The 27702-nt window shown below is 38.1% G+C and overlaps 1 protein-coding gene across 6 annotated transcripts in view; it reads left to right on the top strand.

Moving 5' to 3' along the window:
- The first annotated feature begins 4853 nt into the window (after window positions 1-4853).
- MYCBP2 (MYC binding protein 2) overlaps window positions 4854-27702 on the top strand; it is a 283903-nt gene continuing 261054 nt past the window's right edge. For all 6 annotated transcript variants that reach the window (XM_047080835.1, XM_047080826.1, XM_047080807.1 and 3 more), the window contains exon 1: window positions 4854-5451. In XM_047080835.1, coding sequence (XP_046936791.1) covers window positions 5150-5451 — 302 coding nt within the window. In that variant the 5' untranslated portion in view covers window positions 4854-5149. The remainder of the gene's footprint in view (window positions 5452-27702) is intronic.

The following is a 27702-nucleotide window of genomic DNA, read 5'->3' as shown; positions in this document are numbered from 1 at the left end:
TCCTGATATCTGGATTAGCCAAGAACTATCTTAAAAATAATATATTTTTAAACATATTATGTTATTGTAAATAAATAATATATTTCAAAATAATATATTTTATATGATAAAATTACTATTATGTATAAGAATTTCAACAGTCCTTTAGGGTTTAGGGAGATATGATTTAATTATTAAACTATTTAACCTTAGTAATAATGACCAACCTAATAATTTATAAACTACATTGAGGTTTTCAAGGTTAAAATGCAAGGTTCTTACATTTCTCCTTCAAACAATTATACTTTATATGACTTTCTTTATCATTTGTGAAAGCTTCTTCTGGTCTAAAATACATCACAACAATAAAATCTTTAAAACATGATTTGCATTTAAATATATATGTATATGTATATATACATATACATATATACTACTGAATTTCATACACTTCAAAGAATAGATTCACTTAAAAATAGTTTAGAATTGGGGCACCTGGGTGGCTCAGTTGGTTGGGCGTCCGACTTCCGCTCAGGTCATGTTCTCAAGGTTACTGGTTCAAGCCCTGCTTCAGGCTCTGTGCTGACAGCTCAGAGCTCAGAGCCTGGAGCCTGCTTCCAATTCTGTGTCTCCCTCTCCCTGGCCCTCCCCTGCTCACGCTCTGTCTCTCTCTCTCAAAAATAAACATTAAAAAAAATTTTTTTAATAAAAAAATATTTTAGAGTAATTTTTCAGGGTTGGAAATATCCATATTTACCTAAAGCTCCCTAGAATCTAAATTTTTTATTTATAGAAAAACATAGACATAAAATTTGTATCTTTAGAAACTAATATGAATAAAAAGAAAAAATCATGCCTCTTCATGTCTACAAATTACTGAATCTTCCAAGGCTCTAAAAATACATTTGTTTAAAGTAAGACATCAAGATATCTAGGGGATCCAATACGTAATTTTTGTTTAAAAAAATTTCAATAGCCATGTTGAATTTTTTCTGTTCATTTTGGAGTATTAAATATATTACCTAAAATAATTTTCATTTTAAAGTGCTTGTGGTCATTTTATCAGGAATGTAGACTCATGGGTCCTTAAAGTAAGGTTACCAAAGAGTGAAACATTTCTTCACTCTTCAGACTTGACCATTTTTTCCCTCCAAATTGTTCTCAGCTACTAAGTTTGTTTTAAAATGGTCTCAGCTACCAAATTTGTTTTTATTTTTTATTTATTTTTAATTTTTTTTCAACATTTATTTATTTTTGAGAGACAGAGAGACACAGAGAACAAGCAGGGGAGGAACAGAGAGAGAACCAGACACAGAATCAGAAGCAGGATCCAGGCTCTAAGCTGTCAGCACAGAGACTGACTTGGAGCTCATGACCTGAGCCAAGTCAGTTGCTTAAGGGACTGAGCCACCCAGGCGCCCCACCAATTTTGTTTTTAAATGTTCCAACACTGTTGTACAAATTTGGGAAACAAACCCAAACTCCTGACTTAACCACAACATTTTCAGTAGTCTTGATGTTCCTCATAACATGCGTGCTTCCTGTGTTTGTAATCCTATAGCATTGGTACAATATTAACCTTTTAAATGAAATTAACAACATCTATCATTGTTCTCATTTATGTTTCTGCCTGTTATTTACTACACCAGTGCTGATGGCTTCCTTTAAAAAAAAAAACAAAACACAAAAAACACAAGATAGAGTACAAAAAGATACAGATATAGAGTACAAAAATCTTAAATCTTTGGAGTTCAGAAAATTGTACTCCCAGCTTTGCTATTTCAAGTGGAAGAGAAAATATGTGATCATACGTATGAAAGAAGAAGCCAGGGTCTTACATGATCATTGACAAGAGATGCTTTTGAGAAATGAACATGATTATCAACCACAAAGACTAAAAAATACTACGCATGTTTCATTTACAAAATGGGCAAAGTCAGGATGCCTTAGTTCAGCGTTAATCTTTGAGGGTGATTCTTTCAGGGCGACGTCCTTAAGTCCTGTCTAGCCAATTCTGACACCCAACCCGCCCAGTGCTTCCTCCACTCTCCCCCACTCTCTTCCACCCTCCCTCTGAACCAAAGGCACACACACGCCCAGCCTGGCCAGAAGATAAAGCTAAGATGGCAGCGCGGAAAGTACAGGAGCGGCGCTCGCTGGGGCTGGAAAAACAAAAGCAAAACTCTCTATATATCTTTCAATCTGCATTTTCTGTAATAACAAGACTCCCCACCCCCATCTCAACACCTAGGCGGTGTAAGACATCCAGTAGCAGTGCGCGCAGGATTGGCGGGCGGGGACTCTTGCTTTGCACGTTGCGAGAAATCCACATCTCCCTTCTGCAGCAACGGTTCAGGTGGACCCTAGCGCCTTGCCTTGGGGACCACCCTCCCTTCAAATCCCCTTGACAGTGGAATTAAGGGTGATTCCTAACGCCCTTTCGTTCCCGGCTTGCGTTCCATTCCCTGCCAACCCTTGGGAGCCTTCCCAAGTGCCCAGCTGCCACGGCAATAGCTGTAGCATTGCCCAGGGAGCACGCAGTGCCCAGGCAGGAAGAGGAGGTGGAGGAGGAGAAAAAACTCTGCATTGACTATCAATTTAGAGTGGAGCGGCTGTTGCCACTGCCGTGGAAGGAAATGCGGCCAACCGCAACAGAAACGCCACTCTCGGCCACCTAAGTGAGCATGTGTGCGACTCCGCGCACGCCTAGTTGCTCGACTCAACGACAACAGGGTTCCTAGCAAATTATCCAGTTACCGGGTTTTGCATGTACCCAGAAGGCTCAGAAAGGGGCCTTGTGGTGAAAACTGAAGCGAAATTAGGGATAGCAGGAACTCTGAGAACAGTGCAGCCGCTGGGTTCAATCCTCATTATAAACTCCAAGAAGGTAAAGACTGCAGAAGCCACCACCTAAACCTGAACTGGAAATGCTTTTCTGTGCAGGCAACATTCATTCATTCATTCATTCATTCAGCCAATACCTTGTTCCCTTCTGCTTAGGGCTAGAGCCTGTGCTAGGAGCTGGGAATGTAACGTGGGAACAGACACATATATCATTCCCGTCCTCAGGAAAAGTCTAGTATGTTTTGTTTTGCGTGTTACAATTTGTGAAAAGCCGTGTGCCAAGGTGGACATCCTAGATGTTTGAAATCCTTCCACAATCTCATGCAATATTATTTTTGACCACTATTCAGAGGGTGAAACTTGCCCAAAGGCATACAAATAGCAAAGTCAGGATCTAAATTCTGGTTTGTCAGAGCCTTTTGGCTACCTGGCTGGCTGCTCAACAGTAAAGTGCCCTTGCAGTTCATACTTGTTCAGGCCTTTAACTCTACTAGCCTTTCATTGCCTTGTCTATAGGTTTGGAGCACTTCGTGTTCAATGCTGAGGTTTATAACTGCTGAAGCATTAGGACAGGAATTTAGTTTAATAAATAATTATTGGTGACCTACTATGTGCCAGTTTCTAGGCTAGGGGCTGAGGAAGACACGAAGATAAACAAGAAGCTCTTGTTTATGAGCTCATAGTTGAGGAAACAAGTACAAAACCTGTTTAACAGGGCTACTCACAGCGCTAAAACACCGACTTCCCATGCCAGTCCTTTGTCCCTATATTTTCATTATCCTGCTTGTAGCTATCTTTTTTTTTTTTTAATCAAAATGATCTCCATCTGTTAAAGCCCTAGGTAAAATGCACTGCTTCAGCACTCTCTCCCCCCAAAAGCTAGAATTAATTTATTTCCCCACTCATTGTTTGTACTTTTGAAAACACTAAAAAGGCTTTTTTTTTTTTTTTTTTTTAGGAGGAGGAGGACATTTATGGAAAAAGCATAGATTTAAGAACTAGTAAGTAGATAAAGAAAATGGTAATGATAGGACTTAAAATGACAGGAGTATAAATTAGGCAAACTCTTCAAACTGAGTCTCAAAAGGATAAAACTTAGTAGCAGTCAGGGTTCAGTGGCACATACATTTCTAGTGCACTTACTTAGAAGGGACTAGTAGAACAGCTTGACACAAGGGACTCAGCAAATGTCACATTTTAATAGACAACAATGATAAGATCTTTGGCAGATATGACATTTTCAGATGTTCCAAATAGCCAGAGTTATAGCTTCAGGTCATATTTGAGAATTATCTCTAGAAATGTTAAGTCTGGACAGAAAAAGATGAGCCATCAAGTGACCACTGCCAAGAGATAAGTGTGCACTCTAAAGGATGAATGTGGAGTCAACATAATATGTAAGAAAAGTACTATCACATTAAGGTTTAGCTATGATGAAATGTTGAGAACAAGAATTTAGGAATGATTCCTGCTTGTGAATACTCGCATATCTGTCAATTCTACTTTCATAGAAAAAGAGAATGCACTAGCTTACTACCTGTTTTTTTTTTAAGTAAAAGCTATTTTAATCCTAATAATAAAAACCACAAACGAAAATCGCCAGAGATACTTCTAATTTAGCTGGCCTCCTTTGCCTTGGATTCTGAATTACCCAGCACTGTTCCCACTAAATCTTCATGTTGGCAGCAGAACCTTTGAGAAAAAAGTAGCAGGAGTGCGTGACACTCATTCTCTGGTGGTGGGACATTTCCTCTTTCTGGTCCAAGTTCTCCCACCTGGAGGGAACCCCTTTACCTGATGCCAATAGCATGTAGCTGACAGCCTTCCCAGCGCTTTCCTTACTCTTCCTCAAGCTGCTAGCAAAACCCGGAAAAGTGGCTTTCTTTCAGATTCCTCACCACTCAACCTCCCCACACCCAAAGCCCTGAGGCGGAGGGAGTGGTGGCGAGAGGGGGGTGGGGAGGGAAAGGGGCTGGGGTTACTGAGCATGTGCGAGGAGTGGCGCATGCCCAGTGCGGCCGGCAGCTTCCCATTGCGGGTAGCCCCGGCGGTGGCAGCGGTGGCGGCGGCGGCAGCGGCGGCACCGCCTCCTCCTCACACTCCCGAGGTGGCGGGGTTAGATGAGCGGTCCCAGTAGAGGCGAGGGCGGCGCAGGGGGGAGGAGGAGAAGACGGAGGAGGAGAAGGAGGACGCTGTCTTTGTAGTCTCGTGCTGCGGGAGCCAGAGGCCGCCTCCGGAGCCGTCGTCGTTGGAAAAGGGCTGTGTGTGCGCGCGCGTGTCTGCTTGCCCGGCCCGCGGGGACGAGGCGGCGGCGGCGGCTGCGAGGATGATGATGTGCTCAGCGACTGCCTCCCCCGCCGCCGCCTCCTCGGGGCCCGGCGGGGACGGATTCTTCCCAGCCGCCACCATCTCTTCCTCCCCGGCGCCGGGGGCGCTGTTCATGCCGGTTCCGGAGGGCTCCTTGGCTGCCGCTGGGCTGGGGCTGGGGCTGCCGGCCGCGGACTCCCGGGGTCACTACCAGCTGCTGCTGTCAGGTCGGGCCCTGGCCGACCGCTACCGGAGGATTTACACAGCTGCGCTCAGTGACAGGGACCAAGGGGGCAGCAGCGCTGGACACCCAGCCTCCAGGTGCGTCTTCAGTGTCCTTCTTGCGCCACATACCGCGTGTGTGTGTGTGTGTGTGTGTGTATGCATGTATGTATGTGTGTCTACGTACCTGGTTACTAAGCTTTCTACAAGCGCTAGATGCTGGGTGGTAGAAGCACTAACTGAGATAGGAGGGTGCGGTGGCAACAGTTTCTGCTCTGTGTGTATGTGTGACTGTCTTTGTGGGGGGTTAGTGAGAATGGGAGGTAGCATGGGATGCTAGAAAAGGTGATGGTACCAGTCGGTTATGACACGTGTGTGTGTATTGTTGAGGAAGGAGGAGAGATTGGTTGAGGGGAAGAGGGCAGTTCACGGAGAGAATTTGCAAAAGTGGTGAGGGAAGTGGCGTTTCCAGTATCTCTGCCGCAATGGTATTTGCACGTATTCTTACCCCAACCCCCCAATGGTATTCCATCCTCCACTTTCCACCTCCCATAAAATATCTGCCTTTCACTGACGGGAGCAATGGTGTAGGTTAAGGATAGTGTCATATATATAGGATGAGTTTTAGATAATCATGCTTTAGGATAAGGCATGGAGTTTAAATTTAAAAGATTTATGCAAAAGCGATGCAGATAGAGATTTATGTGGATGTGAAAGATGTCTGATACAGATTTTTAGAGCTGTACTTTGGTAACTGGACCTTTTGGTATTCTAGAGATGTGATTGCAACTGCACTTGTGTTCTGATGTCCCATCGGCCATTTCCCTTCATCTTATGTTCTATTTCCTCTGTCACTTATAGGCTTTAGAGTAGAGTGGGTTAGGGGTTTTGTGGGGAAAGGGGAAAGCTGTAGAACTTCGAAATATGACTGCTTATACAATATTTACCTCCCACCAACTAAAAAATTTGAGTAGCTACTACATCTCATCCTAGGCTCGCTGCATCTTCAGCTTCCTCCATGTAGAAGATATTAAATCACTTTCATTTTCCTTTTCTTAAGATGTGTGTGTGTATGTGTGTGTGTGTGTGTGTGTGTGTGTGTGTGTGTGTGTGTTTGCTGAGGGCTTTCCTATTGTTTTCTTTTCCTTGTCCTTACATGCCACATACCCCGAAGGATGATGACTGACTTGTTTCACCAGCTTGGATTTGACAGTGGTAATTGGGAGTTGGCTTCATCATTTTTTTTTCTCACAGCTTCTTGCAACACATGGGGAAAGCATAGTAGTATTTTGTCAAATAAGTTACAGAGAGTTTATGGTATTTATTGAATCTTCAGTGTGTTAGACAATAAAAAGATGCCCTTTTCTTTCATTATGAAAGGGACTAGGCTGTAAGTCAGGTGTTTGTAATTTACCATAGTGTACTGGGGTTCTTATCCTTTGCAGAGTTGTAAAGATGGAGCTTTGTTCACACTTCTGGGTAAACCAGTCTTCTCATGTCTATAATTGTTGACAGGATTGGGCAGTTTTATTAGATGGATGTAAATATATGTAACTACCTTCTGCTATCCAAACTGAAGGCCACAGTGGCACAAGTCTACTTCTTGCTCATGTTTTTGAAAATAGCACAGAACCTCACTAGACAGTTTTCTGTGGTGGGTATAATTTTGAGCTGTGAGTCTCTGAATTGTGGTACATCTTTGCAGATCCCTCTCAAAGAATTTAAATTTATTTTGTATGTTCTTCCAGTCTTAGGATTTACTACTGATATATTCCCATTTTAACTTTCTACTAATATACTTATGTAACAATACAGTTTTGTGCATCTGGAACTAGATTAACAGTTTTAGACAAAATTAATGTATTTTAATCACACATATAAAATTTATGAGTGATTTTTAGTCTTTGATCCATTTTTGTACAAGTGGTCAATTACAATTTATGAAAAATTCAAGTATTTCGAGAAGTAGTCATGGAAACCAGCCTTAAGTTGTGTAATATTGCCTTCTAGTGCTTGTTTAGAACATTATTGCTTATTTTAGTTCACATTATTTTATCTAAGTCAGCCTGCAACTATCCTTTATTGAATATTTGCTTAAGAATTCAATCACATTTCTAATTAAATATGATGGGGCTAGTGGAGCTAGGATTTAGGTTGTGAATGAATAGTGTAATTATTTGAATAGGGGTACTAGTTGAGTTCGAGTAGAAGAAGAGATCTAGCAGACAGAGAAGGGAGCAAGGATAGAGGATGAAGCTCTAGTGAGCTTCAAATTTAAAGGTGTGAGAACAAGGAGACAGTAAAGGAAGTTGAAAAAAAAAGATAATAAAAAGTTAAGACAGCTGTGAGACAGTGGCAGCTCTGGTCCTAAGAAAGTGGATTGAAAGTCCTTAGCAGTGTTAACTCTTTAAAAAAGTGAGAACACTTTCCAGGTCACTGATGACTGTTGAGGAAGTGGTCATAGATGTGGTGAGGAGTCATTAGGAGATGTTGGGGTAATGGAGTTGCAGGGTTGAGGGAAGGATATTCAAATATGGAAGAGTGGCTGGGAAATGTTCAGTATGTGGAGAAAGAGAAATTAAAGAAGTGAGAGAGGAGATAATTGATGTAAGAGAAGTCAGATCTCAGGGACAAGTTTAAGATGTCAGGTGAAGAGGTTAGCCATTGAATAAAGACTAGAGTTGATTGAGCGTAAGACTTACATCATATTCATCTTAGTAATCCCAATGTATAGCACAATTTTTGGCATCCATTCTGTAAATACCAAATGTCTTCTGTGTGCCAGGCTCTGTTACATGTGCTGAAGACGTAGCAGTGAGCAAAACAGAAAAGGTCTCTACTCTCTTAGAACTTCCACACTAGAGGGGAGAAATAAACAACTGATAGTTCCAGGTAGTGATACGTAACTATGAAAGAAAGAAAACTGATTTCATTTGATAGATGATTTATAGTGGGGGAGCTATTTTAGGTAGGGTGGTCAGGGTAGGTTTCTTTAGCAGTAGACCTTTAAGTTGAATCATAATAATGGGAAGTCAGATCTAGAGTAAGAGTGTTTTAGGAAATTATAAAGGCTCTGAGGTGGAAAGAAGCTTGTGTTCAAGGAAAAAACAAGGCAAACGAGATAACAGTCATTGTTGAATGAATTACTGTGAATTATGTTTTAGATGTCCTATAGAGTAGTTGAGGGATCCAAGCCTAATGGAGTCAGTGACTTTGATGGCATTCTAGTGAAGTGGTTAAGAGCTTGGACTCTGAAGCTAGTTTAGTTTTACGAGTTTATTATTATTTTTTTAATGTTTATTTATTTTGGGAGGGAGGGAGGGGCAGAGAGAGAGGAAGAGAGGTACCTCACTATCTATGCAGAGCCTGACAGGGGGCTCTATCTCATGAACTGTGAGATCATTACCTGAGCCGAAATCAAGAGCTGGTTGTTTAACCCTCTGAGCCACCCAGGCACCCCAGAAGCTAGACTGGTTTTAAAACCTGGCTCTACCACTTTTTAGCTGTGTGACCTTAGGTACATTATATAACTTATATGCTTCAGATTGTTTTAAGAAAAATTTTATTGTGAAATAATTGGCATGTAACATGTTAGTTTCAGGTGTACCACGTAATAATTCCATTTTTGTATATATTGTAAAATGATCACCACAACAGGCATAAACATCTATCACCACATACTTAAAACTTTTTTTTTCTTGTGATGAGAACTCTTAAGATTTACTCTCTTAGCAACTTTCAAGTATATAATACAGTATTATTAACGATAGTCACCACACTGTACATTGCATCGTCATGACTTACTTATTTTATAACCTTACCTTGTGAATACCTATACCTGTTTTTACCCACCACCCATCTCTGTCCCAGCTACCAGGTTGTTCTCTGTTAATTTATGAGTTTAGGTTTTTTGTTTGGTTTTAGATTTCACGTATAGATAAGATCTTAAGGTATTTGTCTTTGCCTGACTTATTTCAGCTAGCACAATGCTCTCAAGATTTATCCATGCTGTTGTAAATGGCAAGATTTCTTTTTTTATGGCTGAATAATGTTCAATCGTGTATATATACCACATTTTCTTTTTTTTCAATGTTTATTTTTGAGAGAGAGAGACACACACAGGGGGAGGGGCAGAGAGAGAGAGAGAGAGAGAGAGGAAGACACAGAATCCAAAGCAGACTCCAGGTTCTGAGCTGTCAGCACAGACCCCCATGTGGGGCTTGAACTCACGAACGGTGAGATCATGACCTGAGCTGAAGTTGGAAGCTTAACAGACTGAACCACTCAGGCACCCCTATATACCACATTTTCTTAATCTATTCATCCATTGATAGATACTTAGTTTGCTTCCATGTCTTGGCTATTGTAAGTAATGCTGCAGTGAACATGGGGTGCAGATATCTTTTGAGTTAGTGTTTTCATTTACTTTGGAAAAATACTCTAATGAGGAATTGCTAGATCATGTGGTAGTTCTATTTTCTAATTAAAAAAAAACAACATTTTTTTTTAATGTTTATTTTTGAGACCCAGAGACAGACAGAGCATGAGCAGGGCAGGGACAGAGAGGGAGACACAGAATCCAAAGCAGGCTCCAAACTGTCAGCAACAGAGCCCAATGTGGGGCTCGAACCCACGAACCATGAAATCATGACCTGAACCAAAGTCAGGTGCTCAACTGATTGAGCCACCCAGGCGACCCTGTTTTCTAATTTTTGAGGAAACTCCATACTGTTTTTTCTTCCTTTTTTTAAAATTAATTAATTATTTAATTTTATTTTAGAGGGAGTGAAAGAATCCTAAGCAGGCTCTGCGCTCAGTGTGGAGCCTAAAGTGGGTCTTGATCTCACTAATTCGAGATCATGACCTGACCCGAAATCAAGAGTCAAATGCTTAACCTACTGAGCCACCCAGGTGCCCAAGGAACCTCTATATTGTTTTCTGCAGTGGCTGCCCAGTTTACATTTCCATCAATAGTGCACGGGTTTTTCTTTTCTCTACATTTTTGCCAACACTTGTTATTTCTTGTTTTTGATCGTAGCCATTCTATGTGTGAGGTAATAATCTCATCGTGGTTTTGATTTGCATTTACCTAATGACTAGTGATACTGAGCATATTTTCATGTGCCTGTTGGCCAACTGTATGTCTTCTTTGGAAAAATATCTTTTCAGATCCTCTGTCCATTTTTAATTGGTTTAAAAACAAATAGCAATGGCTATTTTTTTTTCCTGTCGGAATATATGAGTTCCTTATATATTTTAGATATTAGCCTCTTATCAGGTATATGGTTTGCATATATTTTCTCAAATTTTGTAGTTTGCCTTTTCATTTTATTGATAGTTTCCTTTGCTGTGCAGAAGCTTTTTATTTTGATATAGTCCCGCTTGTTTATTTTTGTCTTTGTTTATGCCTTACTTTTCTTGTATATAGAATGGGGATAATAATAATGAGGATTGTTTTGTAGATTAAACCAATCCATATATGTAAAGTGCTTGACACATTAAGTGCTGTTAAATATTGTTGATTTCTGCCGAGAGTGAGGGGACGTATGGCATTTGAGGACTTAAAGATGGGGCAAAAATCAGGTTTTATTCTAATTTTTGGTCTCAGTGACTGTGATGAATGTGAGAATAATGATTTCCTTTATTCATTGACTCGATAAATATATTTTTTATACAAATGAATGAATCAAAATTGGAGCATTGGCTTGAGGAAAAGGTTGGGCTGGAAATAAGTAAAGGAATATTTGATCGTTTCTGTATGTGAATGGCAGTATAGCATTGTATTTGGGAAGAACTATAGCTCTGTGGCTAAATTTACCTTAGAGGCAGACTGCCTTGGTTCAAATCCCAGTTCTACCTTTTTCTAAGTTGGGCAAGTTAATTGTATTTCTTTGTCTGTTTCTTTACCTGTAACCTTATAGGACTATTAAAAGCACATTGTGTTAGTACAGGGTAATGTTCATTAAATGTCAGCAGCTGCCGCTATTGTTACTATTAAAATTATATATTTAAAACTCTAATCAGCATGATATTGTAATTTTTTCCACCCAGCAAAGAAATGGGAAAGCTGTTGGTTGAATTGGTTCAAGGTTAAAGTGTGACTAGAGGTCAAAAAAAAAAAAAAAGAAAGTGAAAGTTTGGTGACATTGATTGATCCTTCGGTAAAAACGAAAGTGATGTCAAGGAGGGGAGTGATAGACCAGGAGATACAGAAGAGTCAGGGTATGTCAGTTGAAGTGGTAGAATAACAAAGTAGAAACAACAGAGATTATGGTTAAAGTGGGGAATTGCTTTTCTTTAAGCTAAACCCATTTAGTTCCTTTAGCTTTTTTATATCAGATGCATGGGATTTTGGTTTTAAGAGGTTAAGTAGTCAGTCCAGCAAAGTAGGGTTACTACTTGGTGCTAACCATTGGCCCAATAAAGCTGTATAAGACATAGTTTCTACACTTGAGTTTATTATCTGGGTAATGGTGAAAAATACAAAGACGGGTACTTACAAAAGTGTTAAAGAAAATGGCATTCTGGGCTGGCGTGAAAGTATGAGCAAAAGGTGAGAAAGTACAGTTTATGTGCAGGTAATATTAAGAGTTCTGTTAGAGCTATCATGTAGGTGTTCATGAGGGAGAGCAGTGGGAATTCATTTTGGAAATGGAGACTGTGGTTAGAGGGTGAGACAGCTTGAACAGCAAGGTACAAATTACATTTTATTTAGTAGACACTGATGGTTTTGAACGATAAAGAGATGTTATTGTAGGAGTATTTTAGTGTTGTGGGATTGGATTAGAGTTTGTATATCTGTATTTATGATTAGGTAATAATTTGTTTCATATAGCTCTTACGTCTCTGGAATCCTGTATTTTAAGGCAAAAACTGCTCTGTTGGCATATTGGTAGGTAGAAATATGAAATATGAAATAAATTAGCCCTAACTTAAGATAAGAGAAAATCTTGTGTTTAGGCTTAAAAATAAAATGAAAATGTTAACTTAAAAATACTTTTGCATTTTAAGATATTTGTTTAAAAAAATCAAGAGTAGTCAGAATACTCTTTTTAATTAAAAACATTAAATATTCAGCTTTTTGGAGAGGAATCAGGTTAATCAGGGTTTAATTTATGTATAATAAATTTTACCCTTTTCAAGTGTTCATTTGAGGGGGTCCCTCGGTAGCTCATTTGGTTAAGCCTCTGACTTTGGCTCAGGTCATGATCTCACGGTTTGTGAGTTCAAGCCCCGCTTTGGGCTCTGTGCTGATAGCTCAGAGCCTGGAGCCTGTTTCGGATTCTAGGTCTCCCTCTCTCTCTGCCCCTCCCTTGCTTGCGTTCTCTCTGTCTCTCAAAAATAAACATAAAAAAAAAAATAAAGTGTTTATTTGAAGAGTCTTAGGACCATCACCACAGTCAAGTATAGAACATTTCCATCATTCTAAAAAGTTTCTTCAGGAAATTCCCTTCTACCACTAGCCCCTGGCTACCATGGATCAGTTTTGTGTTACTAATATTTTATCTTTTCTAGAATGTCTTATAAATCTAGCTCCTTAAGGGCAGGACCTCAGATACTGTTAGTCTCCATGTCTTCTATCCCTGTATTTCCTATAAATGGCAGTTAGGATTTAAGCTTCATTAAGTTTTGGTTACACATTTTTTAGCAAGAATATTTGGCTTATAGGACTGAGTATTACATATTGCATCCTATCCGGATGTTTTCAGGTTGTGTCACTGTTTAATAATGCTCAGTCTAATTACTTTGGCAAGATGGTACTCAGTAGATCTCTCCTCTGTAAATGTATCCTTTTTTCATGTGCAATAAGCAGGTAATCATAGGTCATAACTTCGGTACACTCACTATGAATATCTTTCACTAATGGTTTTAGCATTCTTTGATAATCCTTATCTGAGTCAATTATTTCATTAGGGGTTTCAAAATGATGATTTTTATACTTCTGTTAATTCTTTCTGTATTTTTGAGCTGGTGCTCTTCTGCGAAAAAGAGTTTCTCTCATCAACTGATGATGAACTGTGGTTCCTCCTGAGAAGGCAGGGTAAATGCTAATTCTCTCCTCTCATTAGCTAAAATAGTGTAATAGCCCAGTAGTCGTGTGGTGGGTGCTTGGTTCACCACCCAGATCCCTTTGTTCATGTACAAGTGCTCCTAGCTGTTGGGAATACTGGCAGCTAAAACTGCCGGCTAAGTCCTTTTCCAAGCTTTCCCTGAGCCAAGAGAACTGCTTCCCTCAAAGTCATGCCTCTTCTGCAGGGTCAGCCTCTATCCAGTACATGTACTCTTTAGGGATATAAATCTCTGGCCCTCTTACCCTAAGGCTGAACAACCTTGAAGATCTATCCCAACACCAGAGGTCCACGTGGGATTGGCTGAGGTCTTCCTGTGACTGCATTACGACTCAGCTCATTCCTCTGTTCCATCTTACTTCCTTCACTCTCCTACAGTTGTTGGTTCAGAGGATATTCCCCAGTAAACTCCTGGTGTGCATATCTCGATTTCAGAGTCTGTTTCCTGGGGGAGCCTTACCTAAGACAGTTGTGGTGCCAGGAGTGATCTGAGGAAGTAGACTTTAAAATGGGGTTTTAGAGCTAGACCCACTGTGGGTTGTAGATGGAGTGCCAATACTAATAACCGTTGGTATACAGTGTGGCTGTGCAATTGTTAAACTTTCAGTAGTGGTGAATTGGAATGGAATTCCTGTAGAAGGAATGCACTGGTGGGTACAAATATTTTAAGCTTTTTAGAAGTTCAGGAAAGTTATTACTTACAAGGACAGTATAATCAGATGGTTGTTGATGATTGATGTTGATAGATTGGAGAAAAGCAAAGGCAGAAGGTAATTGGGGGCAAAATGAGAAAGTTAAGTTATTTCTTTAGCATCATGTAAAGAAACTCATCTTCTACAACAGAAAGAAAAAAAAAAGCTAAAGGTTAAGCCCAAGACTTAATTCAAGGGTAGCAGAACTCCAGGGTGGGTTGAATTCTCAACAAGTCTTCTATGCCAGTGTCTGCTTTAGTTGGAAATGAATAGGACCCTAACTCTTCAGATGGGACATCTGAGTTGATACCCTTGAAAACCTTGAAACCCCAATTCTGTCAAGCTCTTTGGGCCTGCAAAAGTGGGCTTCTTCTAGCCTAGAGGGTAGTTTCCTGGACTATGCTGCCCTTACTATTCTCATCTCTTTTCTCCTCTACTGGCTATCATCAAATCAATAACTAGAGTTAGGTCATAAGAGAGCCTAGTGGGAGGTGCTGGGCCCACTAAGGTAAGAAAGGAAGTGCACATGCATGGGTATACACATGCGTGTGCTAAGTGATTCCCAAACTGCACTAAGGCACCCTGAAACACCACAGCAGACACATAGGAATACCATGGGATATTTCAGAATTTCAAAGGAAACATGTTAGCATCTGTCACAAATAACTAGCTTGAGGTTGTTCACAGTTTTTGTTCTTTTTTTTTTTTTTAAGTTTATTTATGTTGAGAGAGATGGGGAAAGACAGAGAGAGGGAGAGGCAGAATCCCAAGGAGACTCCACACTATCAGCTCAGTGTTTGGGGCTCGAACTCATGAACTGTGAGATCATGACCTGAGCTGAGATCAAGACTCAGATGCTCAACTCACTGAGCCAGCCAGGCACCCCAAAGTTGTTCGCAGTTTTGACATTAGGTCATGCTACATTCTTTTTGGTGATGCCATATCTTTTTGAAGTTGGGTTTTTGGTAGTTGCTGTGATACAAATCAACCACTACACACAAATTAGTGTGAAACAGAAAAGGAGGGTGGCGTGTTCAATCTGATTCCAAGTTTGAGAAGTTGTGCAGTGTTTAGCATTGTATATGTCCTGTTCTTTTTTTTTAAATTTTTTCCTAATGTTTATTTTTGAGAGAGAGGGGGGGCGGGGGAGAGACAGAGTGCTAGTGGGGGGGGGGGGGTGGAGAGAGAGAGGGAGACATAGAATCTGAAGCAGGCTCCAGGCTCTGATCTGTCGGCACAGAGCCCGACGTGGGGCTCGAACTCATGAGCTGTGAGATCATGACCTGAGCCAGAGTAGGAGGCTTAACCTACTGGGCCACCCAGGCACCACGTACATGTCCTATTCTTAAGCAATTGTGGCTATTCAAGAACAAAATAAAAATATTTTTCTTTCAATTTATGTGTTTTTTTCCAAATGGTTAAGTTTATAGGACATAAATTCTTATTACTTATTTAGATCTAACTAGTTAATAAACACTACTGTTAGGTGTTTCTTTCGGCCTATAAGTGTTGTGGAAAAATTACTGATGATGGCTATGCAAAGACCCAGTAATAGACTTCTACTTATCAATACTCATTCAGCAACTGAGTTGCTGAATGTCTTGCCTGAGTAGTGGAATCTAACCATCCTCCACAGAGACCATGATTCATTTTGACTGGACTTGACACATGTTTTAAGTATGAGTTTGCCTTTACAGCTTGCAGGGGCTCAACCATTGGCTACTGTTTGAGGGCTTACAGAGTGTTTGATCCATCAGCATAAGATCCCACATAACATTTCAGAGTAAATGACCCACTTTTTTTTAGCAATCATGGGATCCATCTGTTCCATCATGCACCACATCAAGAAGTTTCTGACCAGATAGAGCAGCAAAACAATCTTTTGATGGCACAACTGATGATGATACCCTACAATTTGACATTATACCCTGCAAGGTTCCTAGCTGGAACCATTACACATGGCAATAGGAGTGACTCCGCTTAGCATCACTCTCAGTGATCCACTGGGGAATTTATGCTTCCTCTCTGTAGCTGAGCAGTAGGGGTTTAAAAGGTCCTGGCTTTCAGAAGAGAAACATTTCCAACAGAAGAAACTACAGAGTCCTGTTTTACTTTTAGGCATGGCTACCTCTGGGACTTGACACTCCATTTCTAGGGAAAGGAGTCGCCCAGGGCTAATGTATCAGATCATTGGGAGAAGGTAGAGCTGCTGTTACATGAGGGAGCTTGGGGGTTTGGCACACAGGTGATCTGTTGGGTGTCTCTTGGTACTTTCTGGTCCAGTTATAATGGTAAATGGGCATGAGCAAGGCCTGGTGACTGCCTCATAAGATCAGCCACCTGGACCAGCAGAAATGCTAGCCAAAGATGAAGGGAATCTGAAATTACTAGCAGAAAACAGGCTATAACTATGTTTTGGCCTTGAAACCATCTGAAACACAGTGGTGGGGTCTTTAGTTTGTCCTACTTTACTTCCTCTGAAAAGTTTCTCCAGGAAATAAGAACCAACCAGAATTCTGGAAGAGCTTTTCCCAGAATTTGTATGAAGCAAGTGAATCATTGTAGTGTAATAGATGGACTGTAGTGAATGCTGTGAATTAATTTTAATAGTTGTTTTGTAGATTCTCTGGAATGTTCTAAAATCAATCATCATTCTTTCTGATTTCCGGAAATCAGAAATGTTCCTCCAAATTTTATTCCAGTGACAAGAATCTCCATAACAATGCTGAATAGAAGTGGTGAAAGTTCCATCTTTCCTTGTTCCTTAATCTGAAGAGGAAATAATTACAAATTAGTCTTTCAGTCTTTCAGTATTATGATGTAAACTGTGGGTGTTTTGATGGTCTTTCCAATTTGAGGAAGTTCTTTAATATTCCTACTTTGCTGATAGTTTTTATCATAAATGTGTTTTGAATTTTGGCAAATACCTGTTCTGCATTTGTTGAAATTATTATATGTTAAGAGAAAGAAGGGAAAAATTAAATTAATTTTTGAATGTTAAGTCAACCTGGCATTCCTGGTATAAAACTTTCTCCCAATGTGATGTATTGTTGAATTTGGTAATATTTTGTTAAGAATTTTTGGGTTTAGATTTATGAAGGGTATTGTTCTGTTAATGTCTTTGTCAGGTTTTAGTATTATAGGTATTCTTGTCTCATAAAATGATTTGGGCAATAATCTGTATTTTTATTTATTTATTTTTTTTTTTAAAATTTTTTTTTTTTTTCAACTTTTTTTTTTATTTATTTTTGAGACAGAGAGAGACAGAGCACGAATGGGGGAGGGGCAGAGAGAGAGGGAGACACAGAACCGGAAACAGGCTCCAGGCTCTGAGCCATCAGCCCAGAGCCCGACGCGGGGCTCGAACTCCCGGACCGCGAGATCGTGACCTGGCTGAAGTCGGACGCTTAACCGACTGCGCCACCCAGGCGCCCCAATAATCTGTATTTTTAAAGGAGTATTTTTAAAGTTTCCATGAAATTGGTCTCATTTCTTTTTGAATATATGATAGAATTCATCAGGGATACCATCTGAATTATCTTTTGGGATGCTTTTAACAAATTTAGTTTCTTTCTTTAATAGATATAGGGATATTCAAATTTTTTATTTCTTATGTCAATTTTGGTAACGTGGTTTTAGAAAAATTTGTCCATTTCATCTAAATTGTTGAACATTTTGGCAGAAAGTTACTCATAACATTGTTCTAGTATTCTTTTCTATGTGGCATTTGTGGTGATAATCCCTTTTTCATTCTTCATGTTTGAGTTTTCTTTTTTGTTTGATCAGATTAGCCAGAAGTTTCTCAATTTTGTTTATAAGTTCAAAGAAACAACTTTTGGCTTTATTAATTTTCTCTATTATTGATTTACTTTCTACTTTATTGACTTTTCTGTTATCAGTATAACTTCTACTTTGAGTTTACTTTACTCTTTTTTTCTAGTTTTTTAAGGTGGAATCTTAGGTCATTGATTTTAGACTTCTAACATAAGTATTTAAAACTATGAATTTTCATCTAAGCACTGCTTTAGTTGAATCCCACAGTTTTGATATTCTGAATATTCTTTGTCATTTAGTTTAAAATATTTTCTAATTTTTTTTGAATTTTACCTTTGATCCATACATTATTTAGAATTGTTTTATTTAATCTTAAGATATTTTGTGTTTTCTTATATATATTATTGTTAATTGCATTCTGCATATTTTGTATGATTTCAATCTTTTAAAATTTATTGAGATAAGCCTTATCTCCTAGGATATGATCTACCATGGTGATTATACCATGTATACTTGAAAAGAATGTATGTTCTGCCATTTTTGCACATAGAGTTCTGTATTAATTAGTTCAAGTTGGTTGGTCGTGTTATTTGGATCTTTTATGTCTATACTCAGTTTTGTCTAGTTCTATCAGTTTCTGAGTGGCAGGTATTGAAAATGTCTACTCTAATGGTAGATTTGTATTTGTCCTTTTAATTTTCTCAGCTTTTGCTTCAGGTACTTTGGGGCTCTGCTTTAGGTACATTTATGTGAGTAATTATTAAAATTTCTTGATAGAGGCACCTGGGTGGCTCAGTTGGCTTAAGCGTCTGATTTTGGCTCAGGTCATGATCTTCAGGTTTGTGAGTTCAAGCTCCACGTTTGGCTAGCTGCTGTCAGCCCAGAGCCTGCTTCAGATCCTCTTTCCCTCTCTCTCTGCCCTTCTCCAGCTTGTGCTCTCTCAAAAATAAATTAAAAACATAAAAAAAAACCCACTTCTTGATAATTATTATTTTATTTCATTATGATACATCTTTCTTTATCCTTAGTAATACTCTTTGTCTTGAACTTATTTAATATGATATTAAAATAGTTTCTCCAGCCTTTTTATGCTTACTGTTTGGATGGTAAGTTTTTCCCATGTATGTACTTTTGAATTATCTGTATTTTTATATTTAAAATTTCTCTCCTTTAGGCAGCATATGCTGGGTTTTGCTTTTTTTTTTTCTTTTCTTTTTTCAACTTGCTCTGTCAATCTTTGGCTGTTAATTTGGAGAGTTTAGATCATTAATATTTAACATAATTAGTGATATGGTTGGCTATTATTATATTGTCTTATGTTTTCTTCTTTGTTTTTCATTCCTCTTTTTTCTGCTTTCTTTTGGATTATTCTTTGGTATCAATTTTAATATATCTATTGGCCTTTTTGGGTTTATCTTTTTGTATTTTAATTACATTATATATACCTAACCTTTCACAGCCTACTTAGAGCTACTGTTGTACTGCTTCACTTAAAATAGAGAAACCTTGCAGCCATACAGATCGTTTTCCCCCCTACTTCGTTACTCCCCCCCCCTTATGTTATACTTGGCATATATGTTTATGGCTGCATGCTTTGAAAAATTCACCACTCACCATACAGTATACTATTTTTTGCTGACAATAGGCATAATATTTTAAAGAACTTAAAGGGAAAAAGTAGTATTTTGTGTTTAGCTGTATATTTACTAATCCTGTTCTTTCTTCTTTCCTGAGGGTGCCACATTTCCTTCCAGCCTGAAGTACTTTAGCATTTCTTGTACAGCAGTCTGCTGGGGATAAACTTGTCTTTGTTTTTCTTCATCTGAGAATGTCTTTATTTTGCTTTCATTCCTAAAGGATATTTTAGGTGGATGTAGGATTCTGCGTACACTCTTGTTTTCTTTCAATATTTTAATGATGTTGTTCCACTGTCTTTTTACCATTATGATTTCTGATGGGAAACTTTTGGTAATTTGAATCTTATTCCCTTCTGTGTAGTATGTCATGTTTCTCTGCTTTCAGGAATTTTTTTGGGTTTTGGTTTTGATTTTCAGCAGATTGATTGGATGTGTCTAGTCATTATTTTCTTTGAGTTTAGCCTCTTTGAAGAACACTCAGCTTCTTGAATCTGTAAATTTGTCTTTCACCAAATTTGGGATGCCATTGTTTCTTAAAATATTCTGCCCGGATGTCTTCCAAGATTCCGATGACAATCAGCAGTAACATTTGAGATTGTTCTACAAGTCTGTTCGTTTTTCCTTTAGTGAGCCCAGCCTGTTAATTTTTTTTTATTTTAATGCATTATATTTTCCAGTTTAAAATTTGACATTTGGTTAATTTTTAAAATAGCTTCTCTATGTCTTCTGAGGGATTTTTTGTTCAAGTGTGTGTACCTTGACTTGATGGAGCTTATTTACAGTAGTTGCTTAAAAGTATCATTGGATAATTAGAACATCTGGATCACCTCAGGGTTAGCACCTGTTAATTGTTTCTTCCCTTGAAATTAATCACATTTTTCTTGCTTTTTTACATTGTGAGAATTTTGGATTATATCTTGGACATTGTGAATGTTATGTTTTATAAACTTGGGGGCTTCTTATAATTTAGGAAAACTTACATTTTTGTTGTTTCTTTTAGCAGACTGTCAACCCATTTAGGTTCAGACAGCAAATTTGGTCTTGCCTTCTGTGGGTGGTGCTTCAAATCTCAGTTCAGTTCTGAGTCTATAATAGAAGGCTGACCTGTACCTGTATGGCTCCAGAGTGAGCCCAACAAGACTTGTATTATAGACAGAATTAGAGGATTCCTTTCATTTTTCTCTTTTTTGGTATTTCCTCCCCATTCTCCAGTACTCAGGAGCTCCTTTCCTTAATTCCTCTGGCCAGAAAGAAAAGAGGAAAGGAGAAAAAGGAAGAGGAAAGAGAAAGGAGGAAAAAAGAACTGAACTGGAAGCTCACTCTCCTGGGGGTTGCTTTTCTAAGTTTAACTCCACTCTATAATATGCTTTTGTTTGCTTTTCAGAGTTGTCAAGTAATTTTTTCTTTTTTCTTTCTTTTCTTTTTTCTTTTTGAATTTTGTCCACAGTTTTTAGTTGTAAACAGTGAGATGATAGCCTGTATTTGGGTTTATGCCACCATACTGGAACCAGCATTCTTTCTTTGACTGCTTTTAAGATTTTTCTCTGTATCTTTGATTTTTAGTAATCTGACTATGCTTTGCCTAAATAAGGTTTTTATGTGTGTGTGTTTAACTTGTGCTTGATATGCATTTGAATTTCTGAGATCTGTGTGATAATTTTTATTTAATTTGGCACATTTTGGCCTTTACTTCCTCAAATATTATTTCATACTCAGTCTATCTTATTTCCTTCTGGGAGTCCAATTATTCACATATGAGGCTGTTTGATATTGTCTCATAGGTGAAGGGTCAGCAAACTTAATTCTGTAAAGGGCCAGATACCACAAAGTATTTTGGCTTTGGGGCAGTACTGTCTCTGTTGTAACTCTTCAACTCTTGTTACAGTTTGAAAGCAGCCATAGGCTCCATAAATAATGTAAACAGATGAGCATGGCTGTGTACCAGTCTAACTGTATTTACAAAAATAGGTGGCAGACTAGATTTGGATTATAGACTATAATTTCCTACGTAGACTGTTATAGTTGCTGCAGCTACATTGTGAATTCGGGGATAAAATCAAGTGCAAAACACAAATATTAGCAAGAACTAAAGTGTGGGGAACTGTGTGAATGAGAATAAGGGCATAGAAGAGACTAGAAACATGTTGGGGCCAGATTATTATGTCCAAATATTGCTTTATTTGAGAACAGTAGTGATAGAGTTAAACTTTGAATTTGCAAAAATATCTGTGGTAGCATTATAGAGGATGAGAGGTGCAGATCCCCAACTCAAGACTAGCTTTAAAGAAACATTTGTAGTGGTTCTGACAAGTGATAATCTTGAGAAAAGGCAATGGGAATAGAGGAAATGGTGGATTTGAGAACGTTTTGGTGTTAGGATGAAGAAAGAATGATAGGTGTAACATGTGACTAGATTTCAGGTATAGAAATAACAATGCCTTTTCTCTAGATAAGAAGAGAGAAGAGCTAGTTTCTCAAGAGTCTATTCTTGGTACCCTTTTCTCTAAGTTTCTTCCTTGATTATTTCAGTCAGTCCTGTGATTTCAATTTTTGCCTAATTGTTTTTACTTCCTGGTGTGTGGTTTATAGCTAAAAGCTTTTCCTTGATCTGTATTTTGAAAAGTCTGTTGCTGGGAGTCTCTTAATCCTGTCTCATACATTATGTTCAATACATTCTAAGACTCCTCATGAACATACCATCACTTATAAACTGCCTCTTTTTCTGTATATTAGCTAAATTTTAGCTAGATAGATGGCTGAGACATCATCTTAAAGTTCACATTAAGAGATCATAATGACCTAACACCCATTCACCCCCACCTCCTTTTCCCAGAAGGCAGGGAGAAGTCACATTTTAGTGGGAAAGTAAATTGAGGTTAGGTGGAGAAAGGAGTATTTAGAAATCAGTATTTAAAGGGAAGGAAGGAAGATGGTAGCTTGAGGAAGGAAACACAGAGTTATCTTTTGAATTTTTTTTTTAACGTTTATTTATTTTTGAGACAGAGAGAGACAGAGCATGAACAGGGGAGGGGCAGAGAGAGAGGGAGACACAGAATCTGAAACAGGCTCCTGGCTCTGAGCTGTCAGCACAAAGCCCGACGCGGGGCTCGAACTCACAGACCGTGAGATCATGACCTGAGCCGAAGTCGGACGCTTAACTGACCAAGCCACCCAGGCGCCCCCAGAGTTATCTTTTGGATAAGAGACACTGTAGTAGATGTTATTAGTGCCCAAGCCATACCTCTTTGGCACTCATCTCTATGCTACTTATGTGTATGACTTTCTGCCTGAGAGCTTTCATACTGGCCATAGAGACATTCTTGGCTTATGGGAAGGGCAAGCCAGAAATGTCAGAGTTAATGCCTTCAGAAAGGCGTTAAACCGATGATTGGATGAGTAGTTCGTGGAAAAATACCTTATTTTTCTCATTGTTCAGTTTGGGTAACTGGGCCATGTTCAACACCATCTACCAGAGTTCTCCAGGAGAATCATGCTCTACTTACCCTTCAGAGTAAATGGCTAATGCACTCTTTACTTACTGCCTTCTTTACCTTATCTTACTTCTGATCCCCCCCACCAGTAGTTTTCCTGGGTCACCCCTCAAAACAATTACTTTTATTTTTATTTTTATTTTTTTCAATATATGAAATTTATTGTCAAATTGGTTTCCATACAACACCCAGTGCTCATCCCAAAAGGTGCCCTCCTCAATACCCATCACCCACCCTCCCTCCCTCCCACCCCCCATCAACCCTCAGTTTGTTCTCAGTTTTTAACAGTCTCTTTTGCTTTGGCTCTCTCCCACTCTAACCTCTTTTTTTTTTTTTTCCTTCCCCTCAAAACAATTACTTTTAAATGAATCCTTGAATCAAGTCTGCTTCTGGGGAAACACAAACCAACGTAGTCACTTTAGCACAGTAATAATAAGAAAAAAAATTTGTTTAGTACTTATTTTTTTAAACATTTATTTTGAGAGAGAGAGAACAAGTGCTAAGAGTATGCGGGGGAGGGGCAGAGAGAGAGAGGGATAGAGAGAATCCCAAGCAGGCTCCTGCTTAGTGCAGAACCCAACTTGGAGCTCAATCTCAGGAACCGTGAGATCATGACCTGAGCCAAAATCAAGAGTCTTATGCTTAACCAACTGAGCCACCCAGGCATCCCTGTTTAGTGCTTATTAAATACCAGGCATAATTCTAAGTGCTTTATAATCCAATGAGAGAGGTACTGTTTTCACCCTATTTTGCAGATCAGACAACTGAGGCAGAGAGGTTAAGTAACTTTCCCAAGATCACGGCTAATAAATGACACAGCCTGCTTTTGAACCTAGGCCATTTGTCTCTAAATTCTGTACTCTTAACCTGGTAGACTGAGGGAGAAGGGCAGGAATAATGAACAAAAAAGAGAATGGGGATAATTTATGGAGTAAGGGCCTTGTAGAGAACATTTCCTGCTGAGTGAACGGAAAGTAAAAGGAGTACTTTCATAATGATGTCACCATTTAAGAAGTAAAGAAGAGGGTTAGATGATGTAATCTGAATAAATGGTTAAGGAGTGGAGTTTTGAAGTGGCAAGAAAAGTTGTCAATTTTTATGGTAGATTACCTTCGTTATGAGAGAACATAACTGGCTCTAGACCAGCATTGTGATGATCTTCAGAAACTATCAGTAGTTATGTTTAGGGTTGTTACGGATTATGGCAAACAAGGTTTGTAAAATACCAATATAGAAATAAATATAGAATATAAACAAATAACTCTCATAAGACATACTATACGTACTAAAGATTTAAAGGACAGGAAAAGGAGCTAATAAAGAAGATTGAGAATCATCATCAAAAGTTGAAGGAGCCCTAAAATAGGGGTTGAAACCAAAGGGTAGAAGGAAGGTATTTAAAGTAGACTGTTTGACAATACTCATAAATGGAAGAATGTGAAGGATAAAGACTGAAGTTAGGGAGTTCAGTAGGCAACAAGGAAGTTTGTGGAAGTCTCTTATACTTGTAGGAGCTTGAAAGTAAGGGATTGAAAAAATTCATGACAGTTTTTTTCCTAAGAAATTTAGTGATGAAGAGAAATAGAGAATCAAATAACTTTTATTATTATTATTTTTTTCCATTTGGAGGAGGCTTCTAGGGTTAGAAGTCATAGGTAAAAGAGATTAAAGAGTGAACAAAGAATGGATGTAAGTAGTTGAGTGAAATTCCAAGGATGGTGAATGAGATGGAGTCCAGTGTATGCGAAGTGTACTTGGATGGAACAAGGGCTTTCTCTTTTGGGATGGTGGGAGTTGAAGGAGGAGGTTGCCTGAAGGGCACATTTTCAACCTTTTTATCTTTCTGTGCTGAATTCTAGATACTTTTTTCCCAATCTCTTCAAATCCTTTATTCACCTGTGTCTGATATGCTGCAAACCCACCTAGTGAGTCTTTAATTTCAGTTATTTTTCATTTTCATACAAGTTTGATTAGATTCTCTTTTATATGTGCTATATTCCCCATACGCTGCAGATATTTTAGGCTTTTATTTCTTTGAGTTTGGTAAACATAGTTGTATCTGAAAATTTCACCTGCACTCTGTTCTGGGTCTTTCTGTTGTCTGTTTCTGCTAGTTTTCATTATGCCTTGTGTCTTTGTGGGCCTGCTTATTTGACTGCTGTCATTACCCTTGTGGTAGCTCTCTGAGACCTGGGGTGAATAGATTGTCTTTAGAAAGTTTTACAGTTGCTTCATGGCTTGAGTTTTTCTCACCCACTTAGGCTGTGTGTACTTATGGCGTAAATCTGAATGAGGCATGGTCTAAAAGTCCTAACTTTTCAGAGACTTCTTTCCTCTCACCCTCTTTTTCTTATATTCCTCTGCCTACTGCCAAGGTGCTTTTATTTATAGTTTTTATCCCCCATCCCCAACCCCTCCCCATATGAAGACTTGTAAATAGATCAGGAGACTGAAGCTATATATAGGAAATCTGTTTGCATCTCTCCCCTAGATCAGTTTGAACTGCTAAAATCTCTTTTCTTATTACTAATTATCAGCCTAGGTTAAGTAAATAAAAGTTTTCTACTTACTAATCAGACTACTGTTCTCCCTAATTTATTTAGTGATACTTTAACACAATAATGAGAGTATCATTACATTAATTACACAGGAGAAATAAGTCTGGCTTATATAGAAAAGCTTCAGTTTACATAATATAGTGCTTTAAAATTTGTTGATTTTTAAAAAATTAGTGTTGTATCTAGTGACCTGGGTAATTCACTTATTATTTGTAGATTACTTTGTACTTTCTATAAACACAGTTAGGTTATCTACAAGTAAAAATGCTTTACTGTTTTCTTTTTAGCCATTATGACTTTTATTTCTTTTCCTTGACTGACTTACAGATGAAGTAGTTATCAGATTTAGTAATTAACAGATTACTTTTTTTTCTTCCTTACCGAGGAGGCATTTCATCACAAACAGTTGAGTTTTATAAAATACTTTTTCTGTTTCTGTTGAAATGGTCATATTTTTTTCCTTATTTTGTTACTACGTTGAATTACATTGATTAGATCTTACATTTTATCTATCCTTTTTATATGTTGCTGAACATTAGAATTATTTTTAGATCAGTGACTTTTATCTCACATTTTTAATTGAAATGTAATTTGTGTATCATAAAACACACCATGTAAAAATATACAAATCAGTGGTTTTAGTATATTAAGAAAGTTGTACAACCAGAATAGTTTTCCTCACCCCGAAAAAGAAATCCCATACCCATTAATAGTCACTCCCCTTATCTTTTCCATCAGCCCCCAGTAACCACTAATCAGTTTCCTGTTTCTATGGATTTGTCTAATCTGGACATTTCATATAAATAGAATCATACAATTTGTGACCATTGGTAGCCTTTGTTTCTTTCACTTAGCGTAGTGTTTTCAAGGTTCATCCATAATGTAGCATGTGTCTACTTGTTTCTTTTTTATGACTGAATAATATTCCATTATATGGATGTACCACATGTTGTTTATCTATTGTCAATTGATGAACATTTGGGTTGTTTCCACTTTTTGGCTATGTAGTATTTTTTGGTTCTACGTTCATTGGAGATATTGGCTTAAAGTTTTCTTACTTTGAAATATTCTTTTCAGATTTTGGTATCAGAATTATGCTAGTCTCATAAAATGAGTTGGGGAAAGTTTCTTTTTATATTCTAGGAAGAGTTAGTTTAAGATTGAAGTTGTTTGAAAGAATGTACCAGTGAATTAAGTGTTTAAAGGAATTCACTGGTGAAGCCACTGAGTCTACAGTTTTCTTTGTGGGAAGATATTGGTTAGGGATTCAGTGTCATTAACAGAGGACTATTCAGATGTTGTATTGTTTTTCCTTGTTTAGTATTGAGAAGTTATATTTTGCAATGGAATTTGCCCTCATATTTAAATTGTGAAATTTATGGGCAGCATCCATAGTGATGTCCTCTTTCTTATTTCTCATATGGGTAATTGTGATTTTATTTTTTTCCTGACTAGTTTTGCTGGAGCAGTCTTGTATTAATCTTTTCAGAGAACTAGTTTTGGTTCCTTGATTTTCTCTATTGAATGTCTGCTTTCTATTTTAGTAATATCTGTTCTTTCTTTTGTTTTCCTTTCTTTACATTCTTTATGTGCTTTTGTTTTTCTAGTTTCTAAAGTTGTATGCCTAGCTCATTTACTTTCAAAATTTCTTATTTCATTATATGTATTTATATCTTTGTAAAAAGCTGTACATTTTCCCTGAGCACTACTTTAGCTGCATTTCACAAGTTTTGATATGTCATATGTCATTTTTATTTAATTGAAAATATTTTCTGATTTCCATTTTAGCTTTCCATTATAGCTCTTTGACTCATAGGTTATTTAAAACCTGTTTTTGTTTTTGTTTTTTAAAGATTTTAAAACATTTGGGAATATCTTAGTTTTCTTTCTTTTGGTTTCTAACTGTTCTGTGATCACAATCATAGTCTTTAGAAATTTGTTGAGACTTGGTTTGTGGTTCAGCATACTGTTGCCTATTTTGGTAAATATTCTGCTTACATTAGAAAAGAATGTGCATTCTTGGGGCGCCTGGGTGGGTCAGTTGGTTAAGTATCCGGCTCTTGATTTCTGCTCAGGTCATGATCTCCTGGTTTGTGAGTTCCAGCCCTGCATCTGGCTGCATGCTGATA

The sequence above is a fragment of the Lynx rufus genome, unplaced genomic scaffold (genome assembly GCF_022079265.1).
Source record: "Lynx rufus isolate CCGP_SWC_20201006 ecotype Redwood Valley unplaced genomic scaffold, mLynRuf1.p SCAF_1, whole genome shotgun sequence".
NCBI classification, from domain to species: domain Eukaryota; kingdom Metazoa; phylum Chordata; class Mammalia; order Carnivora; family Felidae; genus Lynx; species Lynx rufus.
The sequence above is the reverse complement of the archived record's forward strand: the minus strand, read 5'-3'. Positions and strand labels throughout refer to the sequence as shown.